Source organism: Anolis sagrei, chromosome 7 (genome assembly GCF_037176765.1).
Source record: "Anolis sagrei isolate rAnoSag1 chromosome 7, rAnoSag1.mat, whole genome shotgun sequence".
Classification (NCBI taxonomy): domain Eukaryota; kingdom Metazoa; phylum Chordata; class Lepidosauria; order Squamata; family Dactyloidae; genus Anolis; species Anolis sagrei.
Window position 1 is genome coordinate 36,311,768 of NC_090027.1, and position 23,063 is coordinate 36,334,830.

Here is a 23,063-nt window from a genome sequence, read left to right on the forward strand (position 1 = left end):
AAGTAAATCTCAGGCAAGTGTATTGCTTCGACCGAACCAAAATAAATGACCGCTGTTCATTCCAATTTGGAGAAGCGAGGAGTTAAATGTCTTGTTGTGGAGCAGATTTTGCGGAGCTCAAATGTGCCCATTATTTCTGACAGTATATGGTCCAGATATAACTGGGGTTAAACAACCTGGAATGTGTCCAAAGAAGAGCAACTAAAATGATCAAGGGTCTGGAAAACAAGCCCTATGAGGAGCAGCTTAAGGAGCTGGGCATGTTTAGCCTGAAGAAGAGAAGGATGAGAGGAGATATGATAGCCATGTATAAATATGTGAGAGGAAGCCACAGGGAGGAGGGAGCAAGCTTGTTTTCTGCTTCCCTGGAGACTAGGACACAGAACAATGGCTTCAAACTACAGGAAAGATGATTCCATCTGAACATGAGGAAGAACTTCCTGACTGGGAGAGCCGTTCAGCAGTGGAACTCTCTGCCCCAGAGTATGGAGGAGGCTCCTTCTTTGGAGGCTTTTAAACAGAGGCTGGATGGCCGTCTGTCAGGGGTGCTTTGAATGCAATATTCCTGCTTCTTGGCAGAATGGGGTTGGACTGGATGGCCCAGGAGGTCTCTTCAAACTCTTTGATTCTATGATTCTATGATTCTATAACCTCACTGTTTCAAATGTGGAAAAGCAAGGGGCATATTTTACGCCATCCGAGATATCCAAGTCCTTGACTTCCAGGCCTAGTTGTGCCCAAGGGTGTGTATACGCTGGAGAATGCAGTTCGACATCACATAAATAAGGCTATAGAATCCTGGGAGTAGTAGTTTTACAAGGTCCATGCCATTCTAAGGCTTTCATGGCTGGAATCACTGGGTTGCTGTCATTTTTCTGAGCTGTATGGCCATGTTCCAGAAACATTCTTTTCTGATGCTTCGCCCACATTTATAGCAAGCATCCTCAGAGGTGGTGAGGTCTGTTGGAAACTAGGAAAACGTGGGTTATATCTCTGTGGAAAGTCCAGGGTGGGAGAAAGAACTCTTGTCTGTTGGAGCTAGGTGTGAATAATAATAATAATAATAATAATAATAATAATAATAATACTTTATTTATTTAGAATCCTGGGAGTAGTAGTTTTACAAGCTCCATGCCATTCTAAGGCTTTCATGGCTGGAATCACTGGCTTGCTGTGAGTTTTCTGGGCTGTATGGCCATATCCAGAAGCATTCTCTTCTGATGCTTCACCTACATCTATGGAAGGCATCCTCAAAGGTGGTGAGGTCTGTTGGAAACTAGGAAAATGTGGATTATATATCTGTGGAAAGTCCAGGGTGGGAGAAAGAACTCTTGTCTGTTGGAGCTAGGTGTGAAGAATAATAATAATCTATATAAATAAAAATGTAATGTTAGTTTGTGGGATTAACAGAACGCAAAAACCACTGGTGAATTGACACCAAATTAGGACACGATACACCTAACAACCCAATGTATGTCCTTCACCCATAAAAACACTGAAAAACACAACAGAAGGGACATAAAAAGCCCCAAAAAGCTAAATGACGAAAAGCTAAATGACAATACAGAAAAAAGGAAGAAAGAGGGAGGGAAGGGGAGAAAAAGAAAGAAAGAAAGAAAGAAAAGAAGGAGGGAAAGAAAGAAGGAAAGGGAGAAGGAAGCATGGAAGCAAAGAGTGAAGGAAGGAAGGAGAGAAAGAGGGAGGGAAAGAAAAAGAGGGAAAGAAGGAAAGTTAGAGAAGGAAGGAAGGAGAAAAGGAAAGAAAAAAAGGAAAGAAGGAAGGAAAGAGGGAGCAAAGGAAGAGAAAATGTAGAGAAAGAGGGAGGGAAGGAAAGAAGGAAAGAGAGAAGGAAGAAAAAGACACAGCAGAAGAGAAAGAAGAGAGGAAGGTAGGAAAGAGATAGAGAAGGAAGGAAGAAGAGAAGGAAAGACGGGAAGGAAGGAAGGAAGGAAGGAAGGAAGGAGGGAGGGAGGGAGGGAGGGAGGGAGGGAGGGAGGGAGGGAGGGAGGGAGGGAAGGAGGGAAGGAAGGAAGGAAGGAAGGAAGGAAGGAAGGAAGGAAGGAAGGAAGGAAGGAAGGAGAGAAGGAAGGAAAGGGGGAGGGAAGATTAGCCACAGCAAAGCGTGGCGGGTACAGCTAGTAATAATAATAAATCTTATACCCCGCCACAATCTCTCCAAGGGACTCCGAGTGGCTTACATGAGGCCAAGCCCAACAACATATCAATAAAAACAACAGGGAATAAGCAAAAAATACAATTAATATAACGCACACATAGACAGTAACACACAAGGATTTAAAAACCTATGGCCAGGCCAGATGTAATAGTTAAAACTTTAAAATAAAATAAATGCTGGACATGAACAGAGGGTGAATATTCCATTTGGCCACCTTTCTCCCACCCTGGACTCTTCTGTTTGCCCAGTAGGGAGTTTCTCATCCAGTCTCAGCCAGTGATTAAGGTTCTGGGTTTTAGCCTGCCACTTTTGGACTCTCGCTTGCGAGTATTTCTGTAGCTCTTAGGAAGCTGTTTCTTGATTGAAGGTGTTGGCATGCTGGCTGATATCCAAACAGAGGATGGGTCGAAGATGTCATTGTTATTATTGTTGTTGCTGTTGTTGTTGTTGTTGTTGTTGTTATTCTGCTTTATCTCCCCCGAAGGGGACTCAAAGCGACTTATCAGAAAAATATAACAGAAATACAACCACTTTTCTTATAATAGTCCATAATATCTCACTTTCCCATCCCTCATCCTTCTCTTTGTATAAAAGTCAAAGTATGTAATGTTTGGGTTGTTGTAGGTTTTTCGGGCTATATGGCCATGTTCTAGAAGCATTCTCTCCTGATGTTTCGCCTGCATTTATGGCAAGCATCCTCAGAGGTTTTGAAGTCATTATTTCTGTAGCTCTTAGGAAGCTGTAGTGGGGTTTATATATCTGTGGAATGTCCACTTGCCTCGTTTCCAACAGACCTCACCATCTCTGAGGATGCCTGCCATAGATGTGGGCGAAACATCAGGAGAGAATGCTTCTGGAACATAGCCAGATAGCCCAGAAAACTCAAGAGCAATCCATGCCTTTCTCTTGCCAATCCTAGGATTTGATACCATCGAAGCATGTCAGTCAAAGTGATCCAAAACTGCATTAAAAGGCACTCTGGGGAGAAATCCCTGGTTTTGCCTGTTCTGCATCCGAATGCTAAAATGGGATCCAGCCTCCGAACTGCGGAGGTAAAACAGGATCAGAAATAGAAGCGGAGGAAGGAGGAAATGCAAAACAGCAACATGGGATTTTTTAAGGACAAAAAGGCTTTTCTGCCAGATCACGTGATTTTGACATTCCCCCGCACACCTGTTGCAAAGGACTACACGCATGTTGCCTTACAAACTGCTTAGAGAGCCACAGATGGGAGATAAAACGCTTAGCTATTCTAGCTGTCAGATGCATAGTGATATTAAAAGGGAAAGGATGGGGAAATAAACAGAGTGTTTATCTCTTTCTCGCATGATCTGGTGGTCAAAAGGGATCCTACCATGTCCTCTGATCCCATCCCTTGCAGAGATTCCCTCGCCAGCCTCGGTCTCTGATTTGGCATAATTAAAACAATGCATCACCTCTGCAAAAGCCAGAGCAATAAAGGAGGATGGCATTATTATCTATATAAATAAAAATGTAATGTTTGTTTGTGGGATTAACAGACCTCAAAAACCACTGGACAAATTGACACCAAATTTGGACACAAGACACTCAACAACCCAATGTATGTCCTTCACTCAAAAAAATGATTTTGTCATTTGGGAGGTGTAGTTGCTGGGATTTATAGTTCACCTACAATCAAAGCGCATTCCGAACTCCACCAACGATGAAATTGAACCAAACTTGGCACACACATTTCTCCCATGACCAACAGAAAATACTGGAAAGGTTTGGTGGGCAGTGTCTTTTGGTTTTGGAGTTGTAGTTCACCTGCATCCAGAGATCACTGTGGACTCAAACAATGATAGATCTGTAGCAAACTCTACACGAATATTCAATATGCCCAAATGTGAACACTGGTGGAGTTTGGGGAAAATAGACCATGACATTTGGGAGTTGTAGTTGCTGGGACTTATAGTTCACCTACAATCACAGAGTATTCTGTGGCACAGTGGGTTAAAGCCTGTGCCGGCAGGACTAAAGACCGACAGGTTGCAGGTTCGAATCCCGGGAGAGGCGGATGAGCTCCCTCTATCAGCTCCAGCTCCTCATGCGGGGACATGAGAGAAGCCTCCCACAAGGATGATAAAACATCAGAAATCATCCGGGCGTCCCCTGGGCAATGTCCTTGCAGACGGCCAATTCTCTCACAACAGGAGCGGTTGCTCCTGACACGACAAAAAAAAAACCCAAAAAAACCAGAGTATTCTGAACCCCACCAACGATAGAATTGGACCAAACTTCTCACACAAAACCCCTATGTGGGCCACAGCAATGCATGGCAGGGGACGGCTAGTAGGTTATATAAATCTGAATGTGTGTAACTTCTGAACATCTGCAGAGAGAGGAAAACAAAAAAAATGATCTAAACCAGTGTTTCTCAACCTGGGGGTCAATGGGACCCATGGGAGGAGGGTCACAAGAGGGTTTCAGAGGAGTCGCCAAAGTCCATCATAAAACACATTATTTCTGATGGTCTTGCGGGCCCCTTTGACAGAGAAGGCCAAAGAGCTCTCTGCCTGCCCTTCTCTTCCTTTTTGGAAACAGAGGGCAAATCCTCCCACCTAAAGCCTGGCCAGCCTCTCAGTCAAGGGGAGGGCTGTTTCTGAGACTCCAGATGGGGAGGGGACAGCAGGCATGTGAGCAAGGGAGAGCATGTGGGGGACGCCTGGCTCAAGAGCAGTACATGTGAAAAAGATCTTGGAGTCCTCGTGGACAACAAGTTAAACATGAGCCAACAATGTGATGTGGCGGCAAAAAAAGCCAATGGGATGTTGGCCTGCATCAATAGGAGCATAGTGTCTAGATCTAAGGAAGTAATGCTACCCCTCTATTCTGCTTTGGTTAGACCACACCTGGAATATTGTGTCCAATTCTGGGCACCACAATTCAAGAGAGATATTGATAAGCTGGAATGTGTCCAGAGGAGGGCGACTAAAATGATCAAGGGTCTGGAGAACAAGCCCTATGAGGAGCGGCTTAGGGAACTGGGCATGTTTAGCCTGAAGAAGAGAAGGCTGAGAGGAGATATGATAGCCATGTATAAATATGTGAGAGGAAGCCACAGGGAGGAGGGAGCAAGCTTGTTTTCTGCTTCCTTGGAGACTAGGACGCGGAACAATGGCTTCAAACTACAAGAAAGGAGATTCCATCTGAACATGAGGAAGAACTTCCTGACTGTGAGAGCCGTTCAGCAGTGGAACTCTATGCCCCGGAGTGTGGTGGAGGCTCCTTCTTTGGAAGCTTTTAAGCAGAGGCTGGATGGCCATCTGTCAGGGGTGATTTGAATGCAATATTCCTGCTTCTTGGCAGGGGGTTGGACTGGATGGCCCATGAGGTCTCTTCCAACTCTTTGATTCTATGATTCTATGATTCTATGTGAAGCTGGAGGAAGGCTTGAGTCCCTTCAAGGCATGGGGGTCCTGTGTGGGAAGTTTGGTCCGCTTCTATTGTTGGTGGGGCTCAGAATGCTCTTTGGTTGCAGGTGAACTATAAATCCCAGCAATTACAACTCCCAAATGTCAATGCCTATTTTCTCCAAACTCCATCTGTGTTCATATTTGGACATATGGAATATTTTGGTCCAGATCCATCATTGTTTCAGTGCATAGTGCTCTCTGGATGCACGTGAACTACAACTCCCAAACTCAAGGTCAATGCCCACCAAACCCTTCTAGTGTTTTCTGTTGGTCCTGGAAGTTCTGTGTGCCACATTTGGTTCAGTTCCATTGTTAGTGGAGTTCAGAATGCTTTTTTATTGTAGGTTAACTATAAATCCTCACAACTACAACTCCCAAATGACAAAATCCTTCTATTTGTGATGGTCACTCCTTGGGTTAGTAGGTATCTTGTGGCCAAATTTGGAGGCAATTCGTCCCGTGGTTTTTGAGTTATGTTAATCCCACAAACGAACATTACATTTTCATTTATATAGATTTCCAACCCCTGTTCTTTTTAATGTCTCCATTCTGCTGAGATAGAAAGGAGGTCAGATAAAATCTCAGCCATTGACAAAGTCAAGGACAAATTCTTGTCACAGCTGAGAAGTCACTGCTGTCTTTCAACGTGGAAGCTCCTTTCCACCTGCTACTAAGGAGGCTGTCGAGGTCCTGAACCGGTGCTTGGCCGCTGTGACGGTCTGGATGGGGGCGAACAAATTGAAATTGAATCCAGACAAGACAGAGGTCCTCCTGGTCAGTCGCAAGGCCGAACAGGGTATAGGGTTACAGCCTGTGTTGGATGGGGTCGCACTCCCCCTGAAGACACAGGTTCGCAGTTTGGGTGTGATCCTGGACTCATCGCTGAGCCTGGAGCCCCAGGTTTCGGCGGTGACCAGGGGAGCATTCGCACAGTTAAAACTCGTGCGCCAACTGCGCCCGTACCTTGGGAAGTCTGACTTGGCCACGGTAGTCCACGCTCTGGTTACATCCCGTTTGGACTACTGCAACGCTCTCTACGTGGGGTTGCCTTTGAAGACGGCCCGGAAGCTCCAAGTAGTCCAACGTTCGGCAGCAATGATACTAACGGGAGCGGAGCGCAGGGAGCATACAACTCCTCTGCTGCACCAGCTCCACTGGCTGCCGATCTGCTACCGGGCTCAATTCAAAGTGCTGGCGTTGGCCTTTAAAGCCCTATACGGTTCTGGCCCAACTTACCTATCCGAACGTATCTCGGCCTATCAGCCCGCCAGGACCCTAAGATCTTCTGGGGAGGCCCTGCTCTCTATCCCGCCTGCTTCACAGGTGCGGCTGGCGGGTACGAGAGACAGGGCCTTTTCTGTGGTGGCCCCGCGGCTATGGAACGCCCTGCCCTTGGAGGTAAGATCAGCCCCTTCATTGATGATATTCCGAAGAAGATTGAAGACCTGGATGTTTAGGCAGGCATTTGGTTAACCCAATGCAACGAATGGTAACTGACTAAAGGACTGGCAATATGGATGATGAACTGGATCACGTTTTTAGTTAAGAGTCGAACTGGATTGGTATTGATGTATGAATTGTGTTTTTATGTTTTTTATGTTTTTTATGCTTTTAACTTTTTTACTGTTGATTGTTATATTATGTTGTAAACCGCGTTGAGTCGCCGGCTAGGCTGAGAAACGGCGGTATATAAATATAGCAAATAAATAATAAATAAATAAAACGTTCATTCATTCCTTGCGGGTGGGAGGTCCAACTATGCATCTAGATTGTAGAACTAATGCAGTTTAACACCACTTCCACTGCTATGACTCAATGCTATGAAATCTGGGAATTTTTAGTTTGGTAAACTAAAGAACTTGTAAAGCTACAGTTCCTAGGCTTCCACAGCATGGAGTTGTGGTCATTCAAGTGGAGTCAAACTGCATTCATTCCACAGTGACATTAGCAGTTGGCAGGAAAGATAGGAATGCTTCCCTAATATCCATGGGTAGTCTTGGAAAAGTATTTTGGACTTTAGGACTGCCCAAATGCCTTTCAAGCAAACAGTACAGGCAAAATGTAACTGGACTCGAATTGTTGACAAAGGTTACAATGACATAGATTTTAAAATAATATGTGTTTTTTAAACCAAAAGGGCATCTCTCTAGAGATCTCTAGGTCATCCAGTGCAACTCTACAGTCAACATCTGCCAGATATTGACCATATCTGGGTCCAGATAGGGTCCAACCTATCTTCAAGGCTGCATCTCCTTCTATGAACCAGTACGGGCCTTGAGATCTGCTGGGGAGGCCTTTCTCTTGGTCCCACCACCATCACAGGTGAGACTGGTGGGAACAAGTGAGGGTCTTCTTGTTTGTGGCTCCCCAGCTCTGGAATGCCCTCCCTAGAGATATTGGATTAGCCCCAAACCTCCAAATCTTCCATTTTAACCTTTTAAAAATGGCTATTTGCAAGAGCTTTTGACCTGGAGTAATGTACTATGGTTATGTGATGATGACAACCCCTGTTATTCGGCACTTTAGTTGGTGTTTGAAGAAATCCAATGACCCACAGGTATGACTGAGTTTTAGATTTTTTTTAATTTTCAATTTTATCAATTGACGTTGTCCATTGTTGGTATTCAGTCAAACTGTATATTGTTTTGATGATACGTAATTCTCTTTTATTGGTGGCATCTTGAGTGCTTTGTCAGCCGCTCCGAGTCCCTTTGGGAGATGGTGGCGGGGTACAAATAAAGCATTATTATTATTATTATTATTATTATTATTTTAATAAAAACCCATGAATGCTAAAATCTGCAGAAGTGAAACACTGAAAAGTGGAGGGCTGACTGTGTCTATTTATTTATTATTTATTTATAGTATTTATATTCCGCCCTTTTCACCCTGAAGGGGACTCAGAGTGGATCACAGAACACATTCAATGCCGTTATACACTGACAAGACAGACAAATGTACATATATATAGCTATCCCCTGCCATGCATTGCTGTGGCCCAGTCTATGCATATGTGTTTTAGTGTGTATATATTTGTGTAGGGTAATGGTAAAGGTTTTCCCCTGACATTAAATCCAGTTGTGTCCGACTCTGGTGGGTGGTGCTCATCTCCATTTCTAAGCCGAAGAGCCGGCATTGTCCGTAGACACTTCCAAGGTCATGTGGCCGGCATGACCGCATGGAGCGCCGTTACCTTCCCGCCGGAGCAGTATCTATCAATCTATTCACATTTGCATGTTTTAGAACTGCTAGGTTGGCAGAAGCTGGGGCTAACAACGGGAGCTCATGCTGCTCCCCAGATCTGAACCTGTGACATATGTGTGTTTGCATATGTGTGTGTGTGTGGTCTTGCGCATGCATTGAAATGTTTTTGTTTTTTGGCGTTTCAGTCTCTTCTGTGTTTTTCAGGGTTTTTATGGTTGATTTTCACTTGTTGGCCTGATATGTGCAGTGTGTCCAAATTTGGTATCAATTTGTCTACTGGTTTTTAGTTATGTTAATCCCACAAACAAACATTATATTGTTAGATAGATAGATCTTTGGCATCTTGGAGGCTGTGCTCAGGTCTGGCCACAAGGGGTGCTGTCGCTCCACTTTTCCCTGCTGAAGAGCTTTGTTCATAAACTTCCTCCTTGATCAAATTGCCAGCATTTTTTTCTGGCATTTCCATATGGGTGTCTTAAATACCTCCCTGCTTAAGCAGTACCTATTTATCTAGTCACCTTGCTGGACTAAAGGCCAGAAGCTCACCCTGACCCTTGAATTATCAACTTTTCAGTCAGCAAGATTTACTGCAGCTGGCGGTTAACCTACTGCGCTAAAGCCTGGCCCTACATATGTTTGTGTGTGATATACATTTACATACACATAGACATACAGAAGTCAACCAGAATGCCAGATAACTAGAGAGCATCCAAACACATGGGGAAGGGAATGTGCCTATACAGGTCTGTATAAGAAGGGAATGCAATGTCCAAAACAGCAACCGGAGTTTGTTGTTATTTTGAGTCTGAAAGGACAACACCCTCTGGTTTTTATTTTTGGTCTTTTCACTTCTGAACCCACTTCTGTTGCAAGTAACAACATGTCACAAATGTGGGGCGTTGTCTCTTGGGAAATATTTCTTTGGAAAGATAAGCTGTATACTTCAGCTTGCATAATAGATGCATTGATCCGTTCTGAGCAAACAAGAGGGAAAGTAAAGACAAACAAGCCCTCCTAGATTTGCTGGTGGCCAACCGACTCCCATTTCCAGAGTCCTGGGTGTGTCTGCACTGTAAAATTAATGCAGTTTGGGTGGTGGGTAAAAGGGGGAAAGTCGCCTAGACTATGGGACTACCTGCCCCTTGATATTCCATGTACCAAGTCAAAATGGATCGGTCCCAAGAGGCATTGCCTTCCTTATGAAACATGAAGCTGGATGTCATTATTTTAAAAGCTAATTATTGCTGTTTTTGCAAAGGAATCTGAAGTCTGGCAGTTCCTAAATCTCCTCTTTTGATATTCAAATGGATGGGTGGCATTTAGAAATGCTGGTGACGTTAACCATCTTGGACAACGAAGAAACAAAACAGAAATGCATTCAAATAAATAAAGGCATGTGCTTTTGATTAAAAGGGTATCTTGCAATTGACTTAATACAGAAATGGGAACCATGTGGCTTTTATTTTTGTATTGCGGGACTGCAAGTCCCAGCAGAACGCTTGGCAAGGAATGCTAGGAGTTGCAATCCAGAGGGCTGAGTAATTCCCCTCGTAAGGACAAAGAGCCGAAATGACCTCCATTTGGATAATTCAGAAGGAGATCTGGAAGTACCTTAAACGAGGCAGAAAGCATATAGTGTTCTTAAATGCTCCTCTGACATCTCTCCGAAAACCAACTACTGCCATTTCAAAAAATAAGATTGAGCAGCCTTGCAGAAATATGAGTTCGCTCTGAATTCATCAGGAACTAAAAATGGGCTTCTCTTCCCATTCTACAATGCTGGTTCATCTATCCATCTTCCTTGTGCCTTGCATAAACCAATGCCCTTCCTCCCTTCCTTCCCAATTAATTATACAATCGCTCCAAAAAGGCAGAAACCATGGGCTAGAAACCACTAAGACAGCGTTTCTCAACCTGGGGGTCGGGACCCCTAGAGGGGTCGCAAGGGGGTGTTAGAGGGGTCATCAAAGACCATCAGAAAACATAGTATTTTCTATTGATCACGGGGGTTCTGTGTGGAAAGTTTGATCCAATTCTATCGGTGGGGTTCAGAATGCTATTTCATTGTGGGTGAACTATAAATCCCAACAATTACAACTCCCAAATGGCAAGGTCTATTTTCTCCAAACACCTATCAGTGTTCACATTTGGGCATATTGAGTATTTGTGCCAAGTTTGATCCAGATCCATCATTGCTTGAGTCCACAGTGTTCTCTGGAAGCAAGTGAACTACAACTCCCAAACTCAAGGTCAATGTCCACCAGACCTTCCCAGTATTTTCTCTTGGTCATGGGAATTCTGTGTGCCATGTTTGATTCAATTCCATCATTGGTGCAGTTCAGAAGGCTCTTTGATTTTAGGTGAACTATAAATCCCAGCAACTCCAGCATTACCAAATGACAAAATCAATCACCCCCAACCTCAACAGTATTCAAATTTGGGTGTATGGCGTATTTGTGCCAAATTTGTTCCAGTGACTAAAAATACATCCTGCATATCAGATATTTAGATTACGAATCATAACAGTCGCAAAATTACAGTTGTGAAGTAGCAACGAAAATAATATTATGGTTGGGGGTCACCTCAACATGAGGACCTGTACTAAGGGGTCGCGGTATTAGAAAGGTTGAGAACCACTGCACTAAGAGATGAAAGCATGGCTATTGTGCCCTTCATGTCTTCATCCAGAAAAGGCCATTTGGGACTTCATCGCCTGGCTACCAAGGCCTTGCATTCTTAGCCAGAGCCAAGGCTGAAATGTCCTGGAAAGGGCTCTGCCAAAGCCTTTCTCCTTTCCACGTTGCCATTCAGAAGGATGCTTTGTGTGCCCTTGGGAAAGAAGACCCAAATCCTTAAGAGTCGGCATGCAGAAATGGTTTCAGCATTGGACTACAACTCTAGAGACCGGGGTTCACATTCCAACTCTCAGCCTCAAAAGAAAACAAAGGTTTGAAGAAGTCCTGCCAGGGGAATGCCACAAGACGTTTGCCTTTGGATCACCATCATAGAATCATAGAATCAAAGAGTTGGAAGAGACCTCATGGGCCATCCAGTCCAACCCCATTCTGCCACGAAGCAGGAATATTGCATTCAAAGCACCCCTGACAGATGGCCATCCAGCCTCTGTTTAAAAGCTTCCAAAGAAGGAGCCTCCACCACACTCCGGGGCAGAGAGTTCCACTGCTAAACGGCTCTCTCACAGTCAGGAAGTTCTTCCTCATGTTCAGATGGAATCTCCTTTCTTGTAGTTTGAAGTCATTGTTTCGCATCCTAGTCTCCATGGAAGCAGAAAACAAGCTTGCTCCCTCCTCCCTGTGGCTTCCTCTCACATATTTATACATGGCTATCATGTCTCCTCTCAGCCTTCTCTTCTTCAGGCTAAACATGCCCAGCTCCTTAAGCCGCTCCTCATAGGGTTTGTTCTCCAGACCCTTGATCATGTTAGTCGCCCTCCTCTGGACACATTCCAGCTTGTCAATATCTCTCTTCAGTTGTGGTGCCCAGAATTGGACACAATATTCCAGGTGTGGTCTAACCAAAGCAGAATAGGGGGGTAGCATTACTTCCCTAGATCTAGACACTCTACTCCTATTGATGCAGGCCAAAATCCCATTGGCTTTTTTTGCCGCCACATCACATTGTTGGCTCATGTTTAACTTGTTGTCCACGAGGACTCCAAGATCTTTTTCACATGTACTGCTCTCGAGCCAGGCATTGTCCCCCATTCTGTCTCTTTGCATTTCATTTTTCCTTACAAAGTGGAGTATCTTGCATTTGTCACTGTTGAACTTCATTTTGTCGGAAATGACTTGAAGGCACACAGCAACAAAAGTCCTTGAGAACCTGTTGATGGCCAGATAGAAAGCATCCAGAAGCCAGATTTAGTTTGAAGACTTAACAGCTATCAGGAGAAAGAAATCAGCGTTTGAATCCTCACTCAGCCATGGAAACCCTCGGGGTGACCTTGGGTAGGTCACACTTGCAGCCTCAATAGAAGGCAAGGAGAAACTCACTCTGAAGATACCTTTTGGGAAAACCTTATTACAGGCAGTTCTCTGTATCCAAAGAGTAAATCATCTGCAGCTTGAAAATATCTATCCACCTATCGATTCTGAAAGCAAACCTTGATTTTGTCAAAGGCTTTCATGGCCAAAATCACTGGATTGTTGTAGGTTTATCGGGCTGTATGGCCATGTTCTAGAAGCATTCTCTCCTCACGTTTCGCCTGCATCTATGGCAGGCATCCTCAGAGGTTGTGAAGATGCTTGCCATAGATGCAGGCAAAAAGTCAGGAGAGAATGCTTCTAAAAAAATGGCCATACAGTGCGATAAACCTACAACAATTCAAACGTTGATTTTGCCATTTCATATAAAGCATTTTACTATGCCACTACATATCCAGGAAGTTGCAAAGTTATGAACAAGTTAGGTTCTTAAGTTGAATTTGTATCAAGTTGGAACCAAGTATAACTCCAGCCAAATACAGTAAAATAAAATAAAGCTTAAGGTTTTCCCCTGACATTAAGTCTAGCCGTGTCCGATCCTGGGGGGTGGTGCTCATCTCGATTTCTAAGCCAAAGAGCCTGCATTATCTGTAGACACCTCCAAGGTCATGTGGCCAGCATGACTGTATGGAGCGCCATTACCTTCCCGCTGGAGCAGTACCTATTGATCTACTCACATTTGCATGTTTTCAAACTGCAAGGTTGGCAGAAGCTGGGGCTAATAGCAGGAGCTCACCGCACTCCCCGGATTCAAACCAGCAACCTTTCAGCCAGTAAGTTCAGCAGCTCTGTGGTTTAACCTGCTGTACCACCAAGGGCTCTGCAGCCAAATATATCTATATCTAGATTCATATTCATATCCTTATTCATATCCATTTCCTGTGGTGCTTGTTTTGCTCTGTGTCCCTATGCAGAAGATTTCACTGCACTTGCTGTCCCTATTGTAAATAGACAGTATTTTTTTGAAAAATTGGGTTTGTTGTGGAAACAAGGATTGGTGAGGAAAGCTTCAGTAGAGATCCCTTTTCCCCATCATAAGTCTTTCAGCGGTGGATTCCCCTTCCAAGGGGTAGATTTCTCTCACTTACTCTTGTCTCCCACCCTTGTTCTTAAATATGAGTCAGATGTTTGTAACTTAGGGACTCCCTATAATGAGACATGAGTACCCACATACTATTTTGGAATCTGCTGAGAGGCTTGGAACCAAACCCCAACAGGCACCAAGGTTTGCCAAAGGTCGGACTGACTTGACCTAACATCCTTCATTGTTGTGTTAGGGAAAGATAGGAAGTTACCATGACCCACTCCAAGTGTTGTTGGAACTGCCAAGATACATCAAACTAGGGTCAGGATCCTGCTTGGACACTATGACAACTATGGCACCTTTTTCCTAGGGTCGCAAAAGTGGTAAAGGAAGGGAGACAGCATCCCAAATCCTATATCTGTGTCTAGCACAGTCCCACATCCCCACATTGTCTGCTAGCTTTGAGGCCCCAAGATGGGCACTTTTGCTGTCATTTAGAAGCAGGAGGGGTGAGATTAAGATCAGATCAGTTCATATCAGGAATGAAATGAGACTTTGCTCTCAAATGGAGGGCTTTGCCATTTTTCTTCCCCCAGGTGCCCAAACCAAACAGGTCTTACAGTCTGGATCACTTTGCTTCTAGTCGCCCATCCCCACTAGTAAAAACAATGGGGCAAAACATAAGACCAAACGAATAGCTCTCTGTGTCCCATCAAAATGAGGACTTCTGCATGCATAATGTATGAATGCATAGGTCATAAACAGGATACTGGCCTATATCTCCCTGGTTTGAGATATATCCAATGTTTTTCTTTTTTCGGAACTACTGTACATATCCCACCACTGTAGTTACACCAGTATGGCACAACAACATGACCAGGACTACTGGGAGATGTAGTCCAACTATCTCCATAGAGCCACTGGACAACTACCATGTCAGACTACACAGAGAAACCATTGAAATCCACAAGAAGCACGTGGGTAATTTCAACAGAAAGGAAGAAACCATGAAAATGAACAAAATTTGGCTACCGGTATTTTTAAAAAAACTCTAAAATCAGGACAGAACATAAAAAGAAACACTTAAAAAACAGAATTCCAGAGAAGAATCAATCAAGGCCAGTGTATCTGTCCGAACGCATCTCCTTCTACATCCTGCCTCGGAGTTTGAGATCTTCTGGGGAGGCCCTGCTCTTGGCCCCACCTCTGTCACAAGTGAGGTTGGTGGGGACGAGGAGCAGGGCCTTCTCGGTGGTGGCCCCTTGCCTGTGGAGTTCACTCCCCGGGGAAAATAGGTCATCGACATCCCTCCTGGATTTGGGACCAGGCTTTTGGAATGAATTTACGGACTCTGAGCTGGCAAACGTTGAGCACTAGATTGATTTTATTGATTATGATGTATAATTGATTGTTTTAATTGTTTTAATTACGGTCTATATATGTGTTATTTTTATCTTATTGTTTGTGTTGGCATCGAATTGTCCTTTTGTAAGGCGCCCTGAGTCCCCCCTCGGGGGTTGAGAAGGGTGGGTAGAAGTGCGAGAAATAAATAATAAATAAATAAAGGCCAGCTAACACCTCCCAACAAAGGATTTCCCCAGGCAGTAAGCAGCCAGAGCTTGAAGCTGCAAGGCCATTAAATGCTAATCAAGCTGGCCAATTGCAAAATTCACACCTACCTCAAACAGACAAGAGTTCTTTCTCCCATCCTGGACTTCCCAAAGATATATAAACCTCACTTTCCTAGTTTCCAACAGACCTCACAACCTCTAAGGATGCCTACCATAGATGCAGGAGAAATGTCAGGAGAGAATGCTCCTGGAAACATGGCCATACTGCCCGGAAAACTCACAGCAACCCAGCCATGGGTTATAAAGTGATGTAAAGTGGCCAAACAAGCCAACAGCACCCAATGTCAAAAAAGATTTTTCAGGGAAATTGTATGAAATTGTACAATATGGTCAATGGATACTCATATAATGCAGTTTAGCTGTATTGAACTGCATTATATAGGTCTAAGCTGACCATATAATGCAGTTTCACACTGAATTACATAGCAGGGTAGATCCAGACTCAGAACTGCAAAGAAATAATGTTGTCATGTCTCCCTCCTTGGAGAAAAAAAGGCAAGCCAAAAAACTGTCAAATGTGGCTAAGCTCTTCCCAGGGAACCGCAGGGTTATACCTGCTGCCATCTCAGTTTGCAAACAGAAAGAAAGGTACACAAAGAAGATTCAGAAGCTAGGATGCCAAGGGGTTTCTCCTAAATTATAGATCCCTGGCCTACATACGCAAGGATTTCCAGGGCACCTCTGCCACGCACACTTCACGGCTGCATTCGGGTCATTCGCAACTCATTCTCTTTATGCGAGTGTGTGTTGTACCAAGAGATAAACCGGCACTTTTGAGGAGGAGTTCTGTGAGCGAAGGAACATGAGAAGATGATCCTCAGAAAAGAGGAAACCGCCAAGAAAATACTGAAGAGCTTTTGCAAACAGCAGTCGCTGAGGACAAAACTGTTTCTAGGTGAACAACAACAAAGAGAGCATCTACACTGAAGAATTCATGCAGTCTGACAGCCATTAAACTGGCACGGCTCAATGAGAGGGGATCCTGGGAGTTGTTGTTTGTTAAGGTACTCACCCTCTTGAGAAGCATATAACATGAACCCAGAGCTATCAAACTGCCATAGTTTCACATCAAGGTCTATGTCAGTGTTTCTCAACCTCGGAGTTGGTACCCATGGAGGGGTGACGAGGAAGTGTCAAAGGGGTCACCAAAGACCATCAGAAAACACAGTATTTCCTGTGTTGTAGGTTTTTTTGGGCTATATGGCCATGGTCTAGAGGCATTCTCTCCTGACGTTTCACCTGCATCTATGGCAAGCATCCTCAGAGGCAGTGAGGGTGAGGATGCTTGCCATAGATGCAGGTGAAACATCAGGAAAGAATACCTCTAGACCATGGCCATATAGCCCAAAAAAACCTACAACAACCCAGTGATTCCAGCCATGAAAGCCTTCGACAATACAGTATTTTCATGGAGGTCCTGTGTGGGAAGCTTGGCCCAATTCTATAGTTGGTGGGGTTCAGAATGCTTTTTGATTGTAGGTGAACTATAAATCCTAGCAACTACAACTTCCAAATTTCAATGTCTATTTTTCCCAAACTCCAGCAGTGTTCACATTTGAGCATATTGAGTATTTATGCCAAGCTTGGTCCAGTTCCATCACTGTTTGTGTCCACAGTACTCTCTGGATGTAGGTGAACTACAACTCCAAAACTCAAGGTCAATGTCCACCAAAGCTTTCCAGTATTTTCTGTTGGTCATTAGAGTTTTGTGCCAAGTTTGGTTCAATTCCATCGTTGGTGGAGTTCAGAATGCTCTTTGATTGTAGGTGAACTATAAATCCCAGCAACTACAACTCTCAAATGACAAAATCAATCCCCCCAACCCTACCAGTAATCAGATTTCGGTGTATCGGGTATTTGTGCCAAATTCCATCCAGGGAATGCAAATATATTCTACATATCAGATATTTACATTAGGATTCATAACAGTAGCAAAATGACAGTTGTGAAGTAGCAACAAAAATAATGTTATGTTTGGGGGTCACCACAACATGAGGAACTGTATTAAGGGGTCGTGGCATTAGGAAGGTTGAGAAGCACTGATCTGCACTGTAGAATTCATGCATTCTGACAGCCTTTAAACTGACACGGCTCAATGTGAGAGAAGCCTGGGAGTTGTCGTTTGGTAAGGCACTCACCCTCTTGAGAAGAATATAATATGGACCCAGAGCTGTCAAACTGCCTTGAGTGTAGATGCACTCAAGGTCTATGTAATGACATTTCTGGACATCATTGAGTCATTTCACAAATTGTACAAAGGCCTTAGAGATCTGCTGTGACAGATCAGACTGTAAACTGTTGAAATCAAAAACGGTCCAGACCAAGGTCACTGGCCAACTGGACCCCTGCCCAAGCCAGACCTCTGCGGTGCCTTCCCTCCGCATTGCACTCTTTGCTCGGGCACTGAAGAGTAGCCCCCAAATATTTGTAGTTCGGGTCCGAGGGGCTTCCCACCGCCTCCTTTTCTTTTCCTTGGCATCACCTGGCTGCCTGCAAACCAACCTGTGAGTCATCTGGGTTGCCAGCTCAACCCCTTCACTACCACCAACCCTCTAAAATCCCTAAGGAACATGAATATCTCAAGCTCCAAAACGGTAGAAGAAAACAAGGTCAGATTTAGGACCAAAGCCTGGATTCTCGACAAGCAAAGGGGAGAGGAAGAAAAACGGCGAAAGGATGCTGCCCTGCTGGAAGAAAACAAAACTCACCAAGACCCCCCTGTTCAAATTCCATGCAGGACTCAAAAAAACATAACAAATCAACTCAAGTCAAGTGGGAAATCTGCTGGGCAAAAATAGGAGAGAATTTGGCAGTCGGTTTGCAAATCCAAAGGGAGGCAGGGTTGTAATTGCAGAGAGGTCAGTTTGGGGAACAGGCAGAGGGTCAGTTTGGGGAATGTAAAGGAAGTGCATTTGGGATATTGGGGAAAGGAGAGTTTGGGAAACAGAGAGGGGGTCAGTTTGGGAAACTTAAATGAGGTTGGTTTAGGAAATGGAGAGGAAGTTGGTTTGGGAAACGGAGAGAAGGTCAGTTTGGGAGAACATGTTAGGAAATGGGGGGTGATTTGGAAAACGTAGAAGTGAGTTTGGAATATTGGGAAAAGGTGAGTTTGGGAAGTGGAGAGAGGGTCAATTTAGGAAATGGAGAGAGAATTGGTTTAGAAAATGGAGAGACAGTTTAGGGAATAGAGAGGTCAGTTTGGGAAATACAGAGAGGGTCAGTTTGGGAAACTGAAGTCAGGTTTGGTTTTGAAAATGGGGAGGAAGCCAGTTTGGGAAACTGGGAGAAGGTCAGTTTGGGAGAACATGTTAGGAAATGGGTGGTTTGGAAAATGTAGGGGAGGTGAGTTTGGAATATTTGGAGAAGGTGAGTTTGGGAAGTGGAGAGAGGGTCGATTGGGAGAGAATCAGTTTCGGAAATAGAGAGGTGGTCAGTTTGGGAAATGGAGAGAGGGTCAGTTTGGGAAATTGAAGTCAGGTTTGGTTTTGGAAATGGGGAGGAAGCCAGTTTGGGAAACTGGGAGAAGGTCAGTTTGGGAGATCATGTTAGGAAATGGGGGAAATTGGTTTGGAAGCTGTGGGGGAGATGAGTTTGGAATACTGGGAGAAGGTGAGTTTGAAATGTGAAGAGGGGTTCAGTTTGGGGAATAGGTTGCTGTGAGTTTTCCAAGCTGTCTGGCCATGTTCCAGAAGCATTCTCTCCTGATGTTTCACCCACATCTATGGGAGGCATCCTCAGAGGTTGTGAGGTCTGTTGGAAACTAGGAAAATGGGGTTTATATATATCTGTGGAATGTCCAGGGTGGGAGAAAGAACCCTTGTCAGGTCTGTGGAATATCCACTTGTATAGTTTTCAACAGACCTCACAACCTCTGAGGATGCCTGCCACAGATGTGGGCAAAACATCAGGAAGGAATGCTTCTAGAATATGGCCATAAAGCCCGGAAAACTTACAACAACCCAATGATTCCAGTCATGAGTGCTTTTGATAACAGTTTGGGGGAATGTATGGGATATCGTTGTAAATAATTGGGGGGAATTGGTGTGGAAAATGTAGGGGTGATGAATTTGGAAGACTGGGAGGAGGTGAGTTTGGGAAGTGAAGAGGGGGTCAGTTTGGGAAACTGAAGTGAGGTTTGGTTGGGAAATGGGGAGGATGTCAGTTTGGGAAAGTGGGAGAAGGTCAGCTTGGGAGATCATGTTAGGAAATGTGGGGGTTGGTTTGGAAGCTGTAGGAGAGATGAGTTTGGGAGAAGGTGAGTTTGGGAAGAGGAGAGGGAGACTGGAAAATGGAGAGAGGGGTTTAGTTTGGGAAGGCTGAGAGGGGTGGTATACAAATACAATAAATATATAAATAAAAATAAACTGAAGTGAGGTCGGATTGGGAAATGGAGAGAGGGTTGGTTTGAAAAGGTGAGAGGGTCAATTTGGGAAATGGAGAGAGGGCTGATTTGGGAAATGGAGAGAGGGCTGATTTGGGAAATGGAGAGAGGGCTAGATTGGGAAATGGAGAGAGGGTTGGTTTAGGAAATGGCGAGAGGGTCGGTTTAGGAAATGGAGAGAGGGCAGGTTGGGAAATGGAGAGAGGGCTAGATTGGGAAATGGAGAGAGGGTTGGTTCAGGAAATGGAGAAGGGATGCATTTGGGAACTGGAGAGAGGGTTGGTTCAGGAAATGGAGAGAGGGCTGTTTTGGGAAATGGAGAGAAGGTCAGTTTGGGAAATGGAGAGAAGGTCGGATTGGGAAATGGAGAGAGGGTTGGTTCAGGAAATGGAGAGAGGGCTGGTTTGGGAAATGGAGAGAAGGTCAGTTTGGGAAATGGAGAGAAGGTCAGATTGGGAAATGGAGAGAGGATTGGTTTGGGAAATGGAGAGGGAATGCATTTGGGAACTGGAGAGAGGGCTGGATTGGGAAATGGAGAGGGAATGCATTTGGGAACTGGAGAGAGGGCTGGATTGGGAAATGGAGAGAGGGTCGGTTCAGGAAATGGAAAGCGGGCTGGTTTGGGAACTGGAGAGAGGGTTGGATTAGGAACTGGAGAGAGGGTGGCATTGGGAAATGGAGAAAGGGTTGGTTTGGGAAATGGAGAAAAGGTTGGTTTGGGAAGTGGAGAGAGGGTGGGTTTGGGAAATTAGAGAGGACCAGTTTGGGAAACTGAGAGAGGGTTGGCTTGGGAAATAAGAGATGGTCAGAGTGGGAAATGTAGGGGCAGATCACTGTAGATAATTTTGGGGAAACTGGTTTGGGGGATGGAGGTGAAATGAATTTGGAATATTGGGAGAAGGTGAGTTTGGGAAGTGGAGAGATGGTGGGTTTGGGAAATGGAGAGGGGGATCAGTTTAGGAAATGGAGAGAGTGTTGGTTTGGGAAATGGAGAGAGGGTCAGTTTGGGAAACTGGAGTGAGGTTGGTTTGGGAAATGGAAAGACAGTTGGTTTGAAAAGGAGAGAGGGTGGGTTTGGAAAAGGGAGAGAGGGTGGGTTTGGGAAATAAGAGAGGGTCAGTTTGGGGAATGTAGGGGTGATGAATTTGGAATATTGGGAGAAGGTGAGTTTGGGAAGTGGAGAGAGAGAGGGTCAGTTGGGGAAACTTAAAAGTGGTGGGTCTGGGAAATGTGGAAGGAGCCAGTTTGGGAGAAGGTCAGCCTGGAGAATGCAGAGGTCAGCTTGGGGCGAGGCAGAAGAGCTGGCTTTGCAAAACGGGGGTCGGGTCGGTTTGGGGAATGCCAGGAAGGTGGGTTTGGAGAGGAGCTGTGTTTTCCCCAAGTGCCTTGGAGAGAGGAGAGGCGGGGGCTCACCTGTCCATACACCTGGATGGGCTCCTGTGGGGGCGGGGGCTGCTCCTCTTCCCCATCACCATCACCATCATCTCCTCTTCCTTGGTGTTCTTCTTCCTCCTCCTCCTCCTCGGCGGGTCGTGCGCTCCTCTTGCGGCGCAGCTCCTCTCCCCAGGACCCTTTCTCCTCCTGGGTTTGCAGCACCGCAAAGCCCTGGTCCTGGGGCCGGGAAGGAGGAAGGAGGCTCTTCTGGGATAAGGTGGAGGAGAAGGAAGAGACCGGGCTGGGATTCCCTGCAAGAAGCAGCAGAAGGAGGAGAAGAAGCGGCAGCATCCAAGCGGCTTTGGGAAGCAGAGGAGGAGATCCTCCTGTCGCCATGTTCCCTCCTCGGTCGGCTTGGGCGAGGAAGGGCGCCGCCGCCAGGAGAGAATGTGGAAGAGGATCTCTTCTCTCTCTGTCTCTTCTCTCTCTCTTTCTCTTTGCCTTCAGTCCTGGAGGAGGAGGAAGAGAAGGAGGCCAAGCAGATGGGGTCCAGCTGCGCCCGGGGTGCCTCCTTGGATCTCCTCCTCTTCCTTCCGCTGCGAGTGCGCACCAAGGGTCGGGGCGGGATTTCGCCTTGCCCTTCTCTCTCTCGCTCTCTCTCTCTCTCTCGCAACAAGCGGCGCTGGTGCGGACGGCAGTCACGTGTCGAGACCGCGTTCCCACGCGCAGGCACCCGCTTGCCTCGCCGCCTCCCTCCCAGCTTCAGGGGGAAACTGAGGGAGAAGTCCGGCAGGCTCCTGGAAAACATGGAAATGGACAAAAGCTGGCCACCAGTATTTGTATAAAGCTCTAAAATCATATCAGTAAATAAAGAACAACACTCAGAAAACAGGGGAACTCCAGACAAGAAATACTCAAGGCCAACTAATCACCCAACGAAGGGTTTCCCCAGGCCATTCAATGCAAAACCCTAAAAATCAGAACAGTAAATAAAGAGCAACACTCAGAAAACAGGGGAACTCCAGACAAGAAATACTCAAGGCCAACTAATCACCCAACGAAAGATTTCCCCATGTAGTAAGAAGCTAGACCTTGAAACTGTCAGGCCATTCAATGCAAAACTCTAAAAATCATAACAGTAAATAAAGAACAACACTCTAAAAATCAAAACACTAAATAAAGAGCAACACTCAGAAAAAGGGAACTCCAGACAAGAAACTCTCAAGGCCAGCTAATCACTCGACGAAGGATTTCCCCAGGCAGTAAGAAGCCAGACCTTGAAACTGCCAGGCCATTCAATGCAAAACTCTAAAAAACCATAACATTAAATAAAGAGGAACACTCAGAAAACGGGAACTCCAGACAAGAAATACTCAAGGCCAACTAATCACTCAACGAAGGGTTTCCCCAGGAAGTAAGAAGCTAGACCTTGAAACTGCCAGGCCATTCAATGCAAAACCCTAAAAATCAGAACAGTTAATAAAGAACAACACTTAGAAAAGAAAGGAACTCCAGACAAGAAACTTTCAAGGCCAACTAATCACTCAACAAAAGATTTCCCCAGGCTGTAAGAAGCTAGACATTGAAAGTGCCAGGCCATTCAATGCAAAACTCTAAAAATCATAACAGTAAAAATCAAGGCCAGCTAATCACTCAACAAAGGATTTCCCCAGGCAGTAAGAAGCTAGACCTTGAAACTGTCAGGCCATTCAATACAAAACTCTAAAAATCAGAACAGTAAAAATCAAGGCGAGCTGATCACACGAGGAAGGATTTCCCCAGGCAGTAAGAAGCTAGACCTTGAAATTGTCAGGCCATTCAACTCAAAACTC

General features: G+C 45.1%; 1 protein-coding gene across 2 annotated transcripts in view; it reads right to left on the bottom strand.

Moving 5' to 3' along the window:
- The window catches only part of SORL1 (sortilin related receptor 1), a 151,970-nt gene extending 130,003 nt beyond the window's left edge, over nt 1–21,967 (bottom strand). The window contains exon 1 of one of the 2 annotated variants that reach the window (XM_067470771.1): nt 21,271–21,967. In XM_067470771.1, coding sequence (XP_067326872.1) covers nt 21,271–21,627 — 357 coding nt within the window. In that variant the 5' untranslated portion in view covers nt 21,628–21,967. The remainder of the gene's footprint in view (nt 1–21,270) is intronic. The other variant, XM_067470770.1, reaches the window with a different exon arrangement.
- Between the last annotated feature and the right edge of the window lie 1,096 nt (nt 21,968–23,063).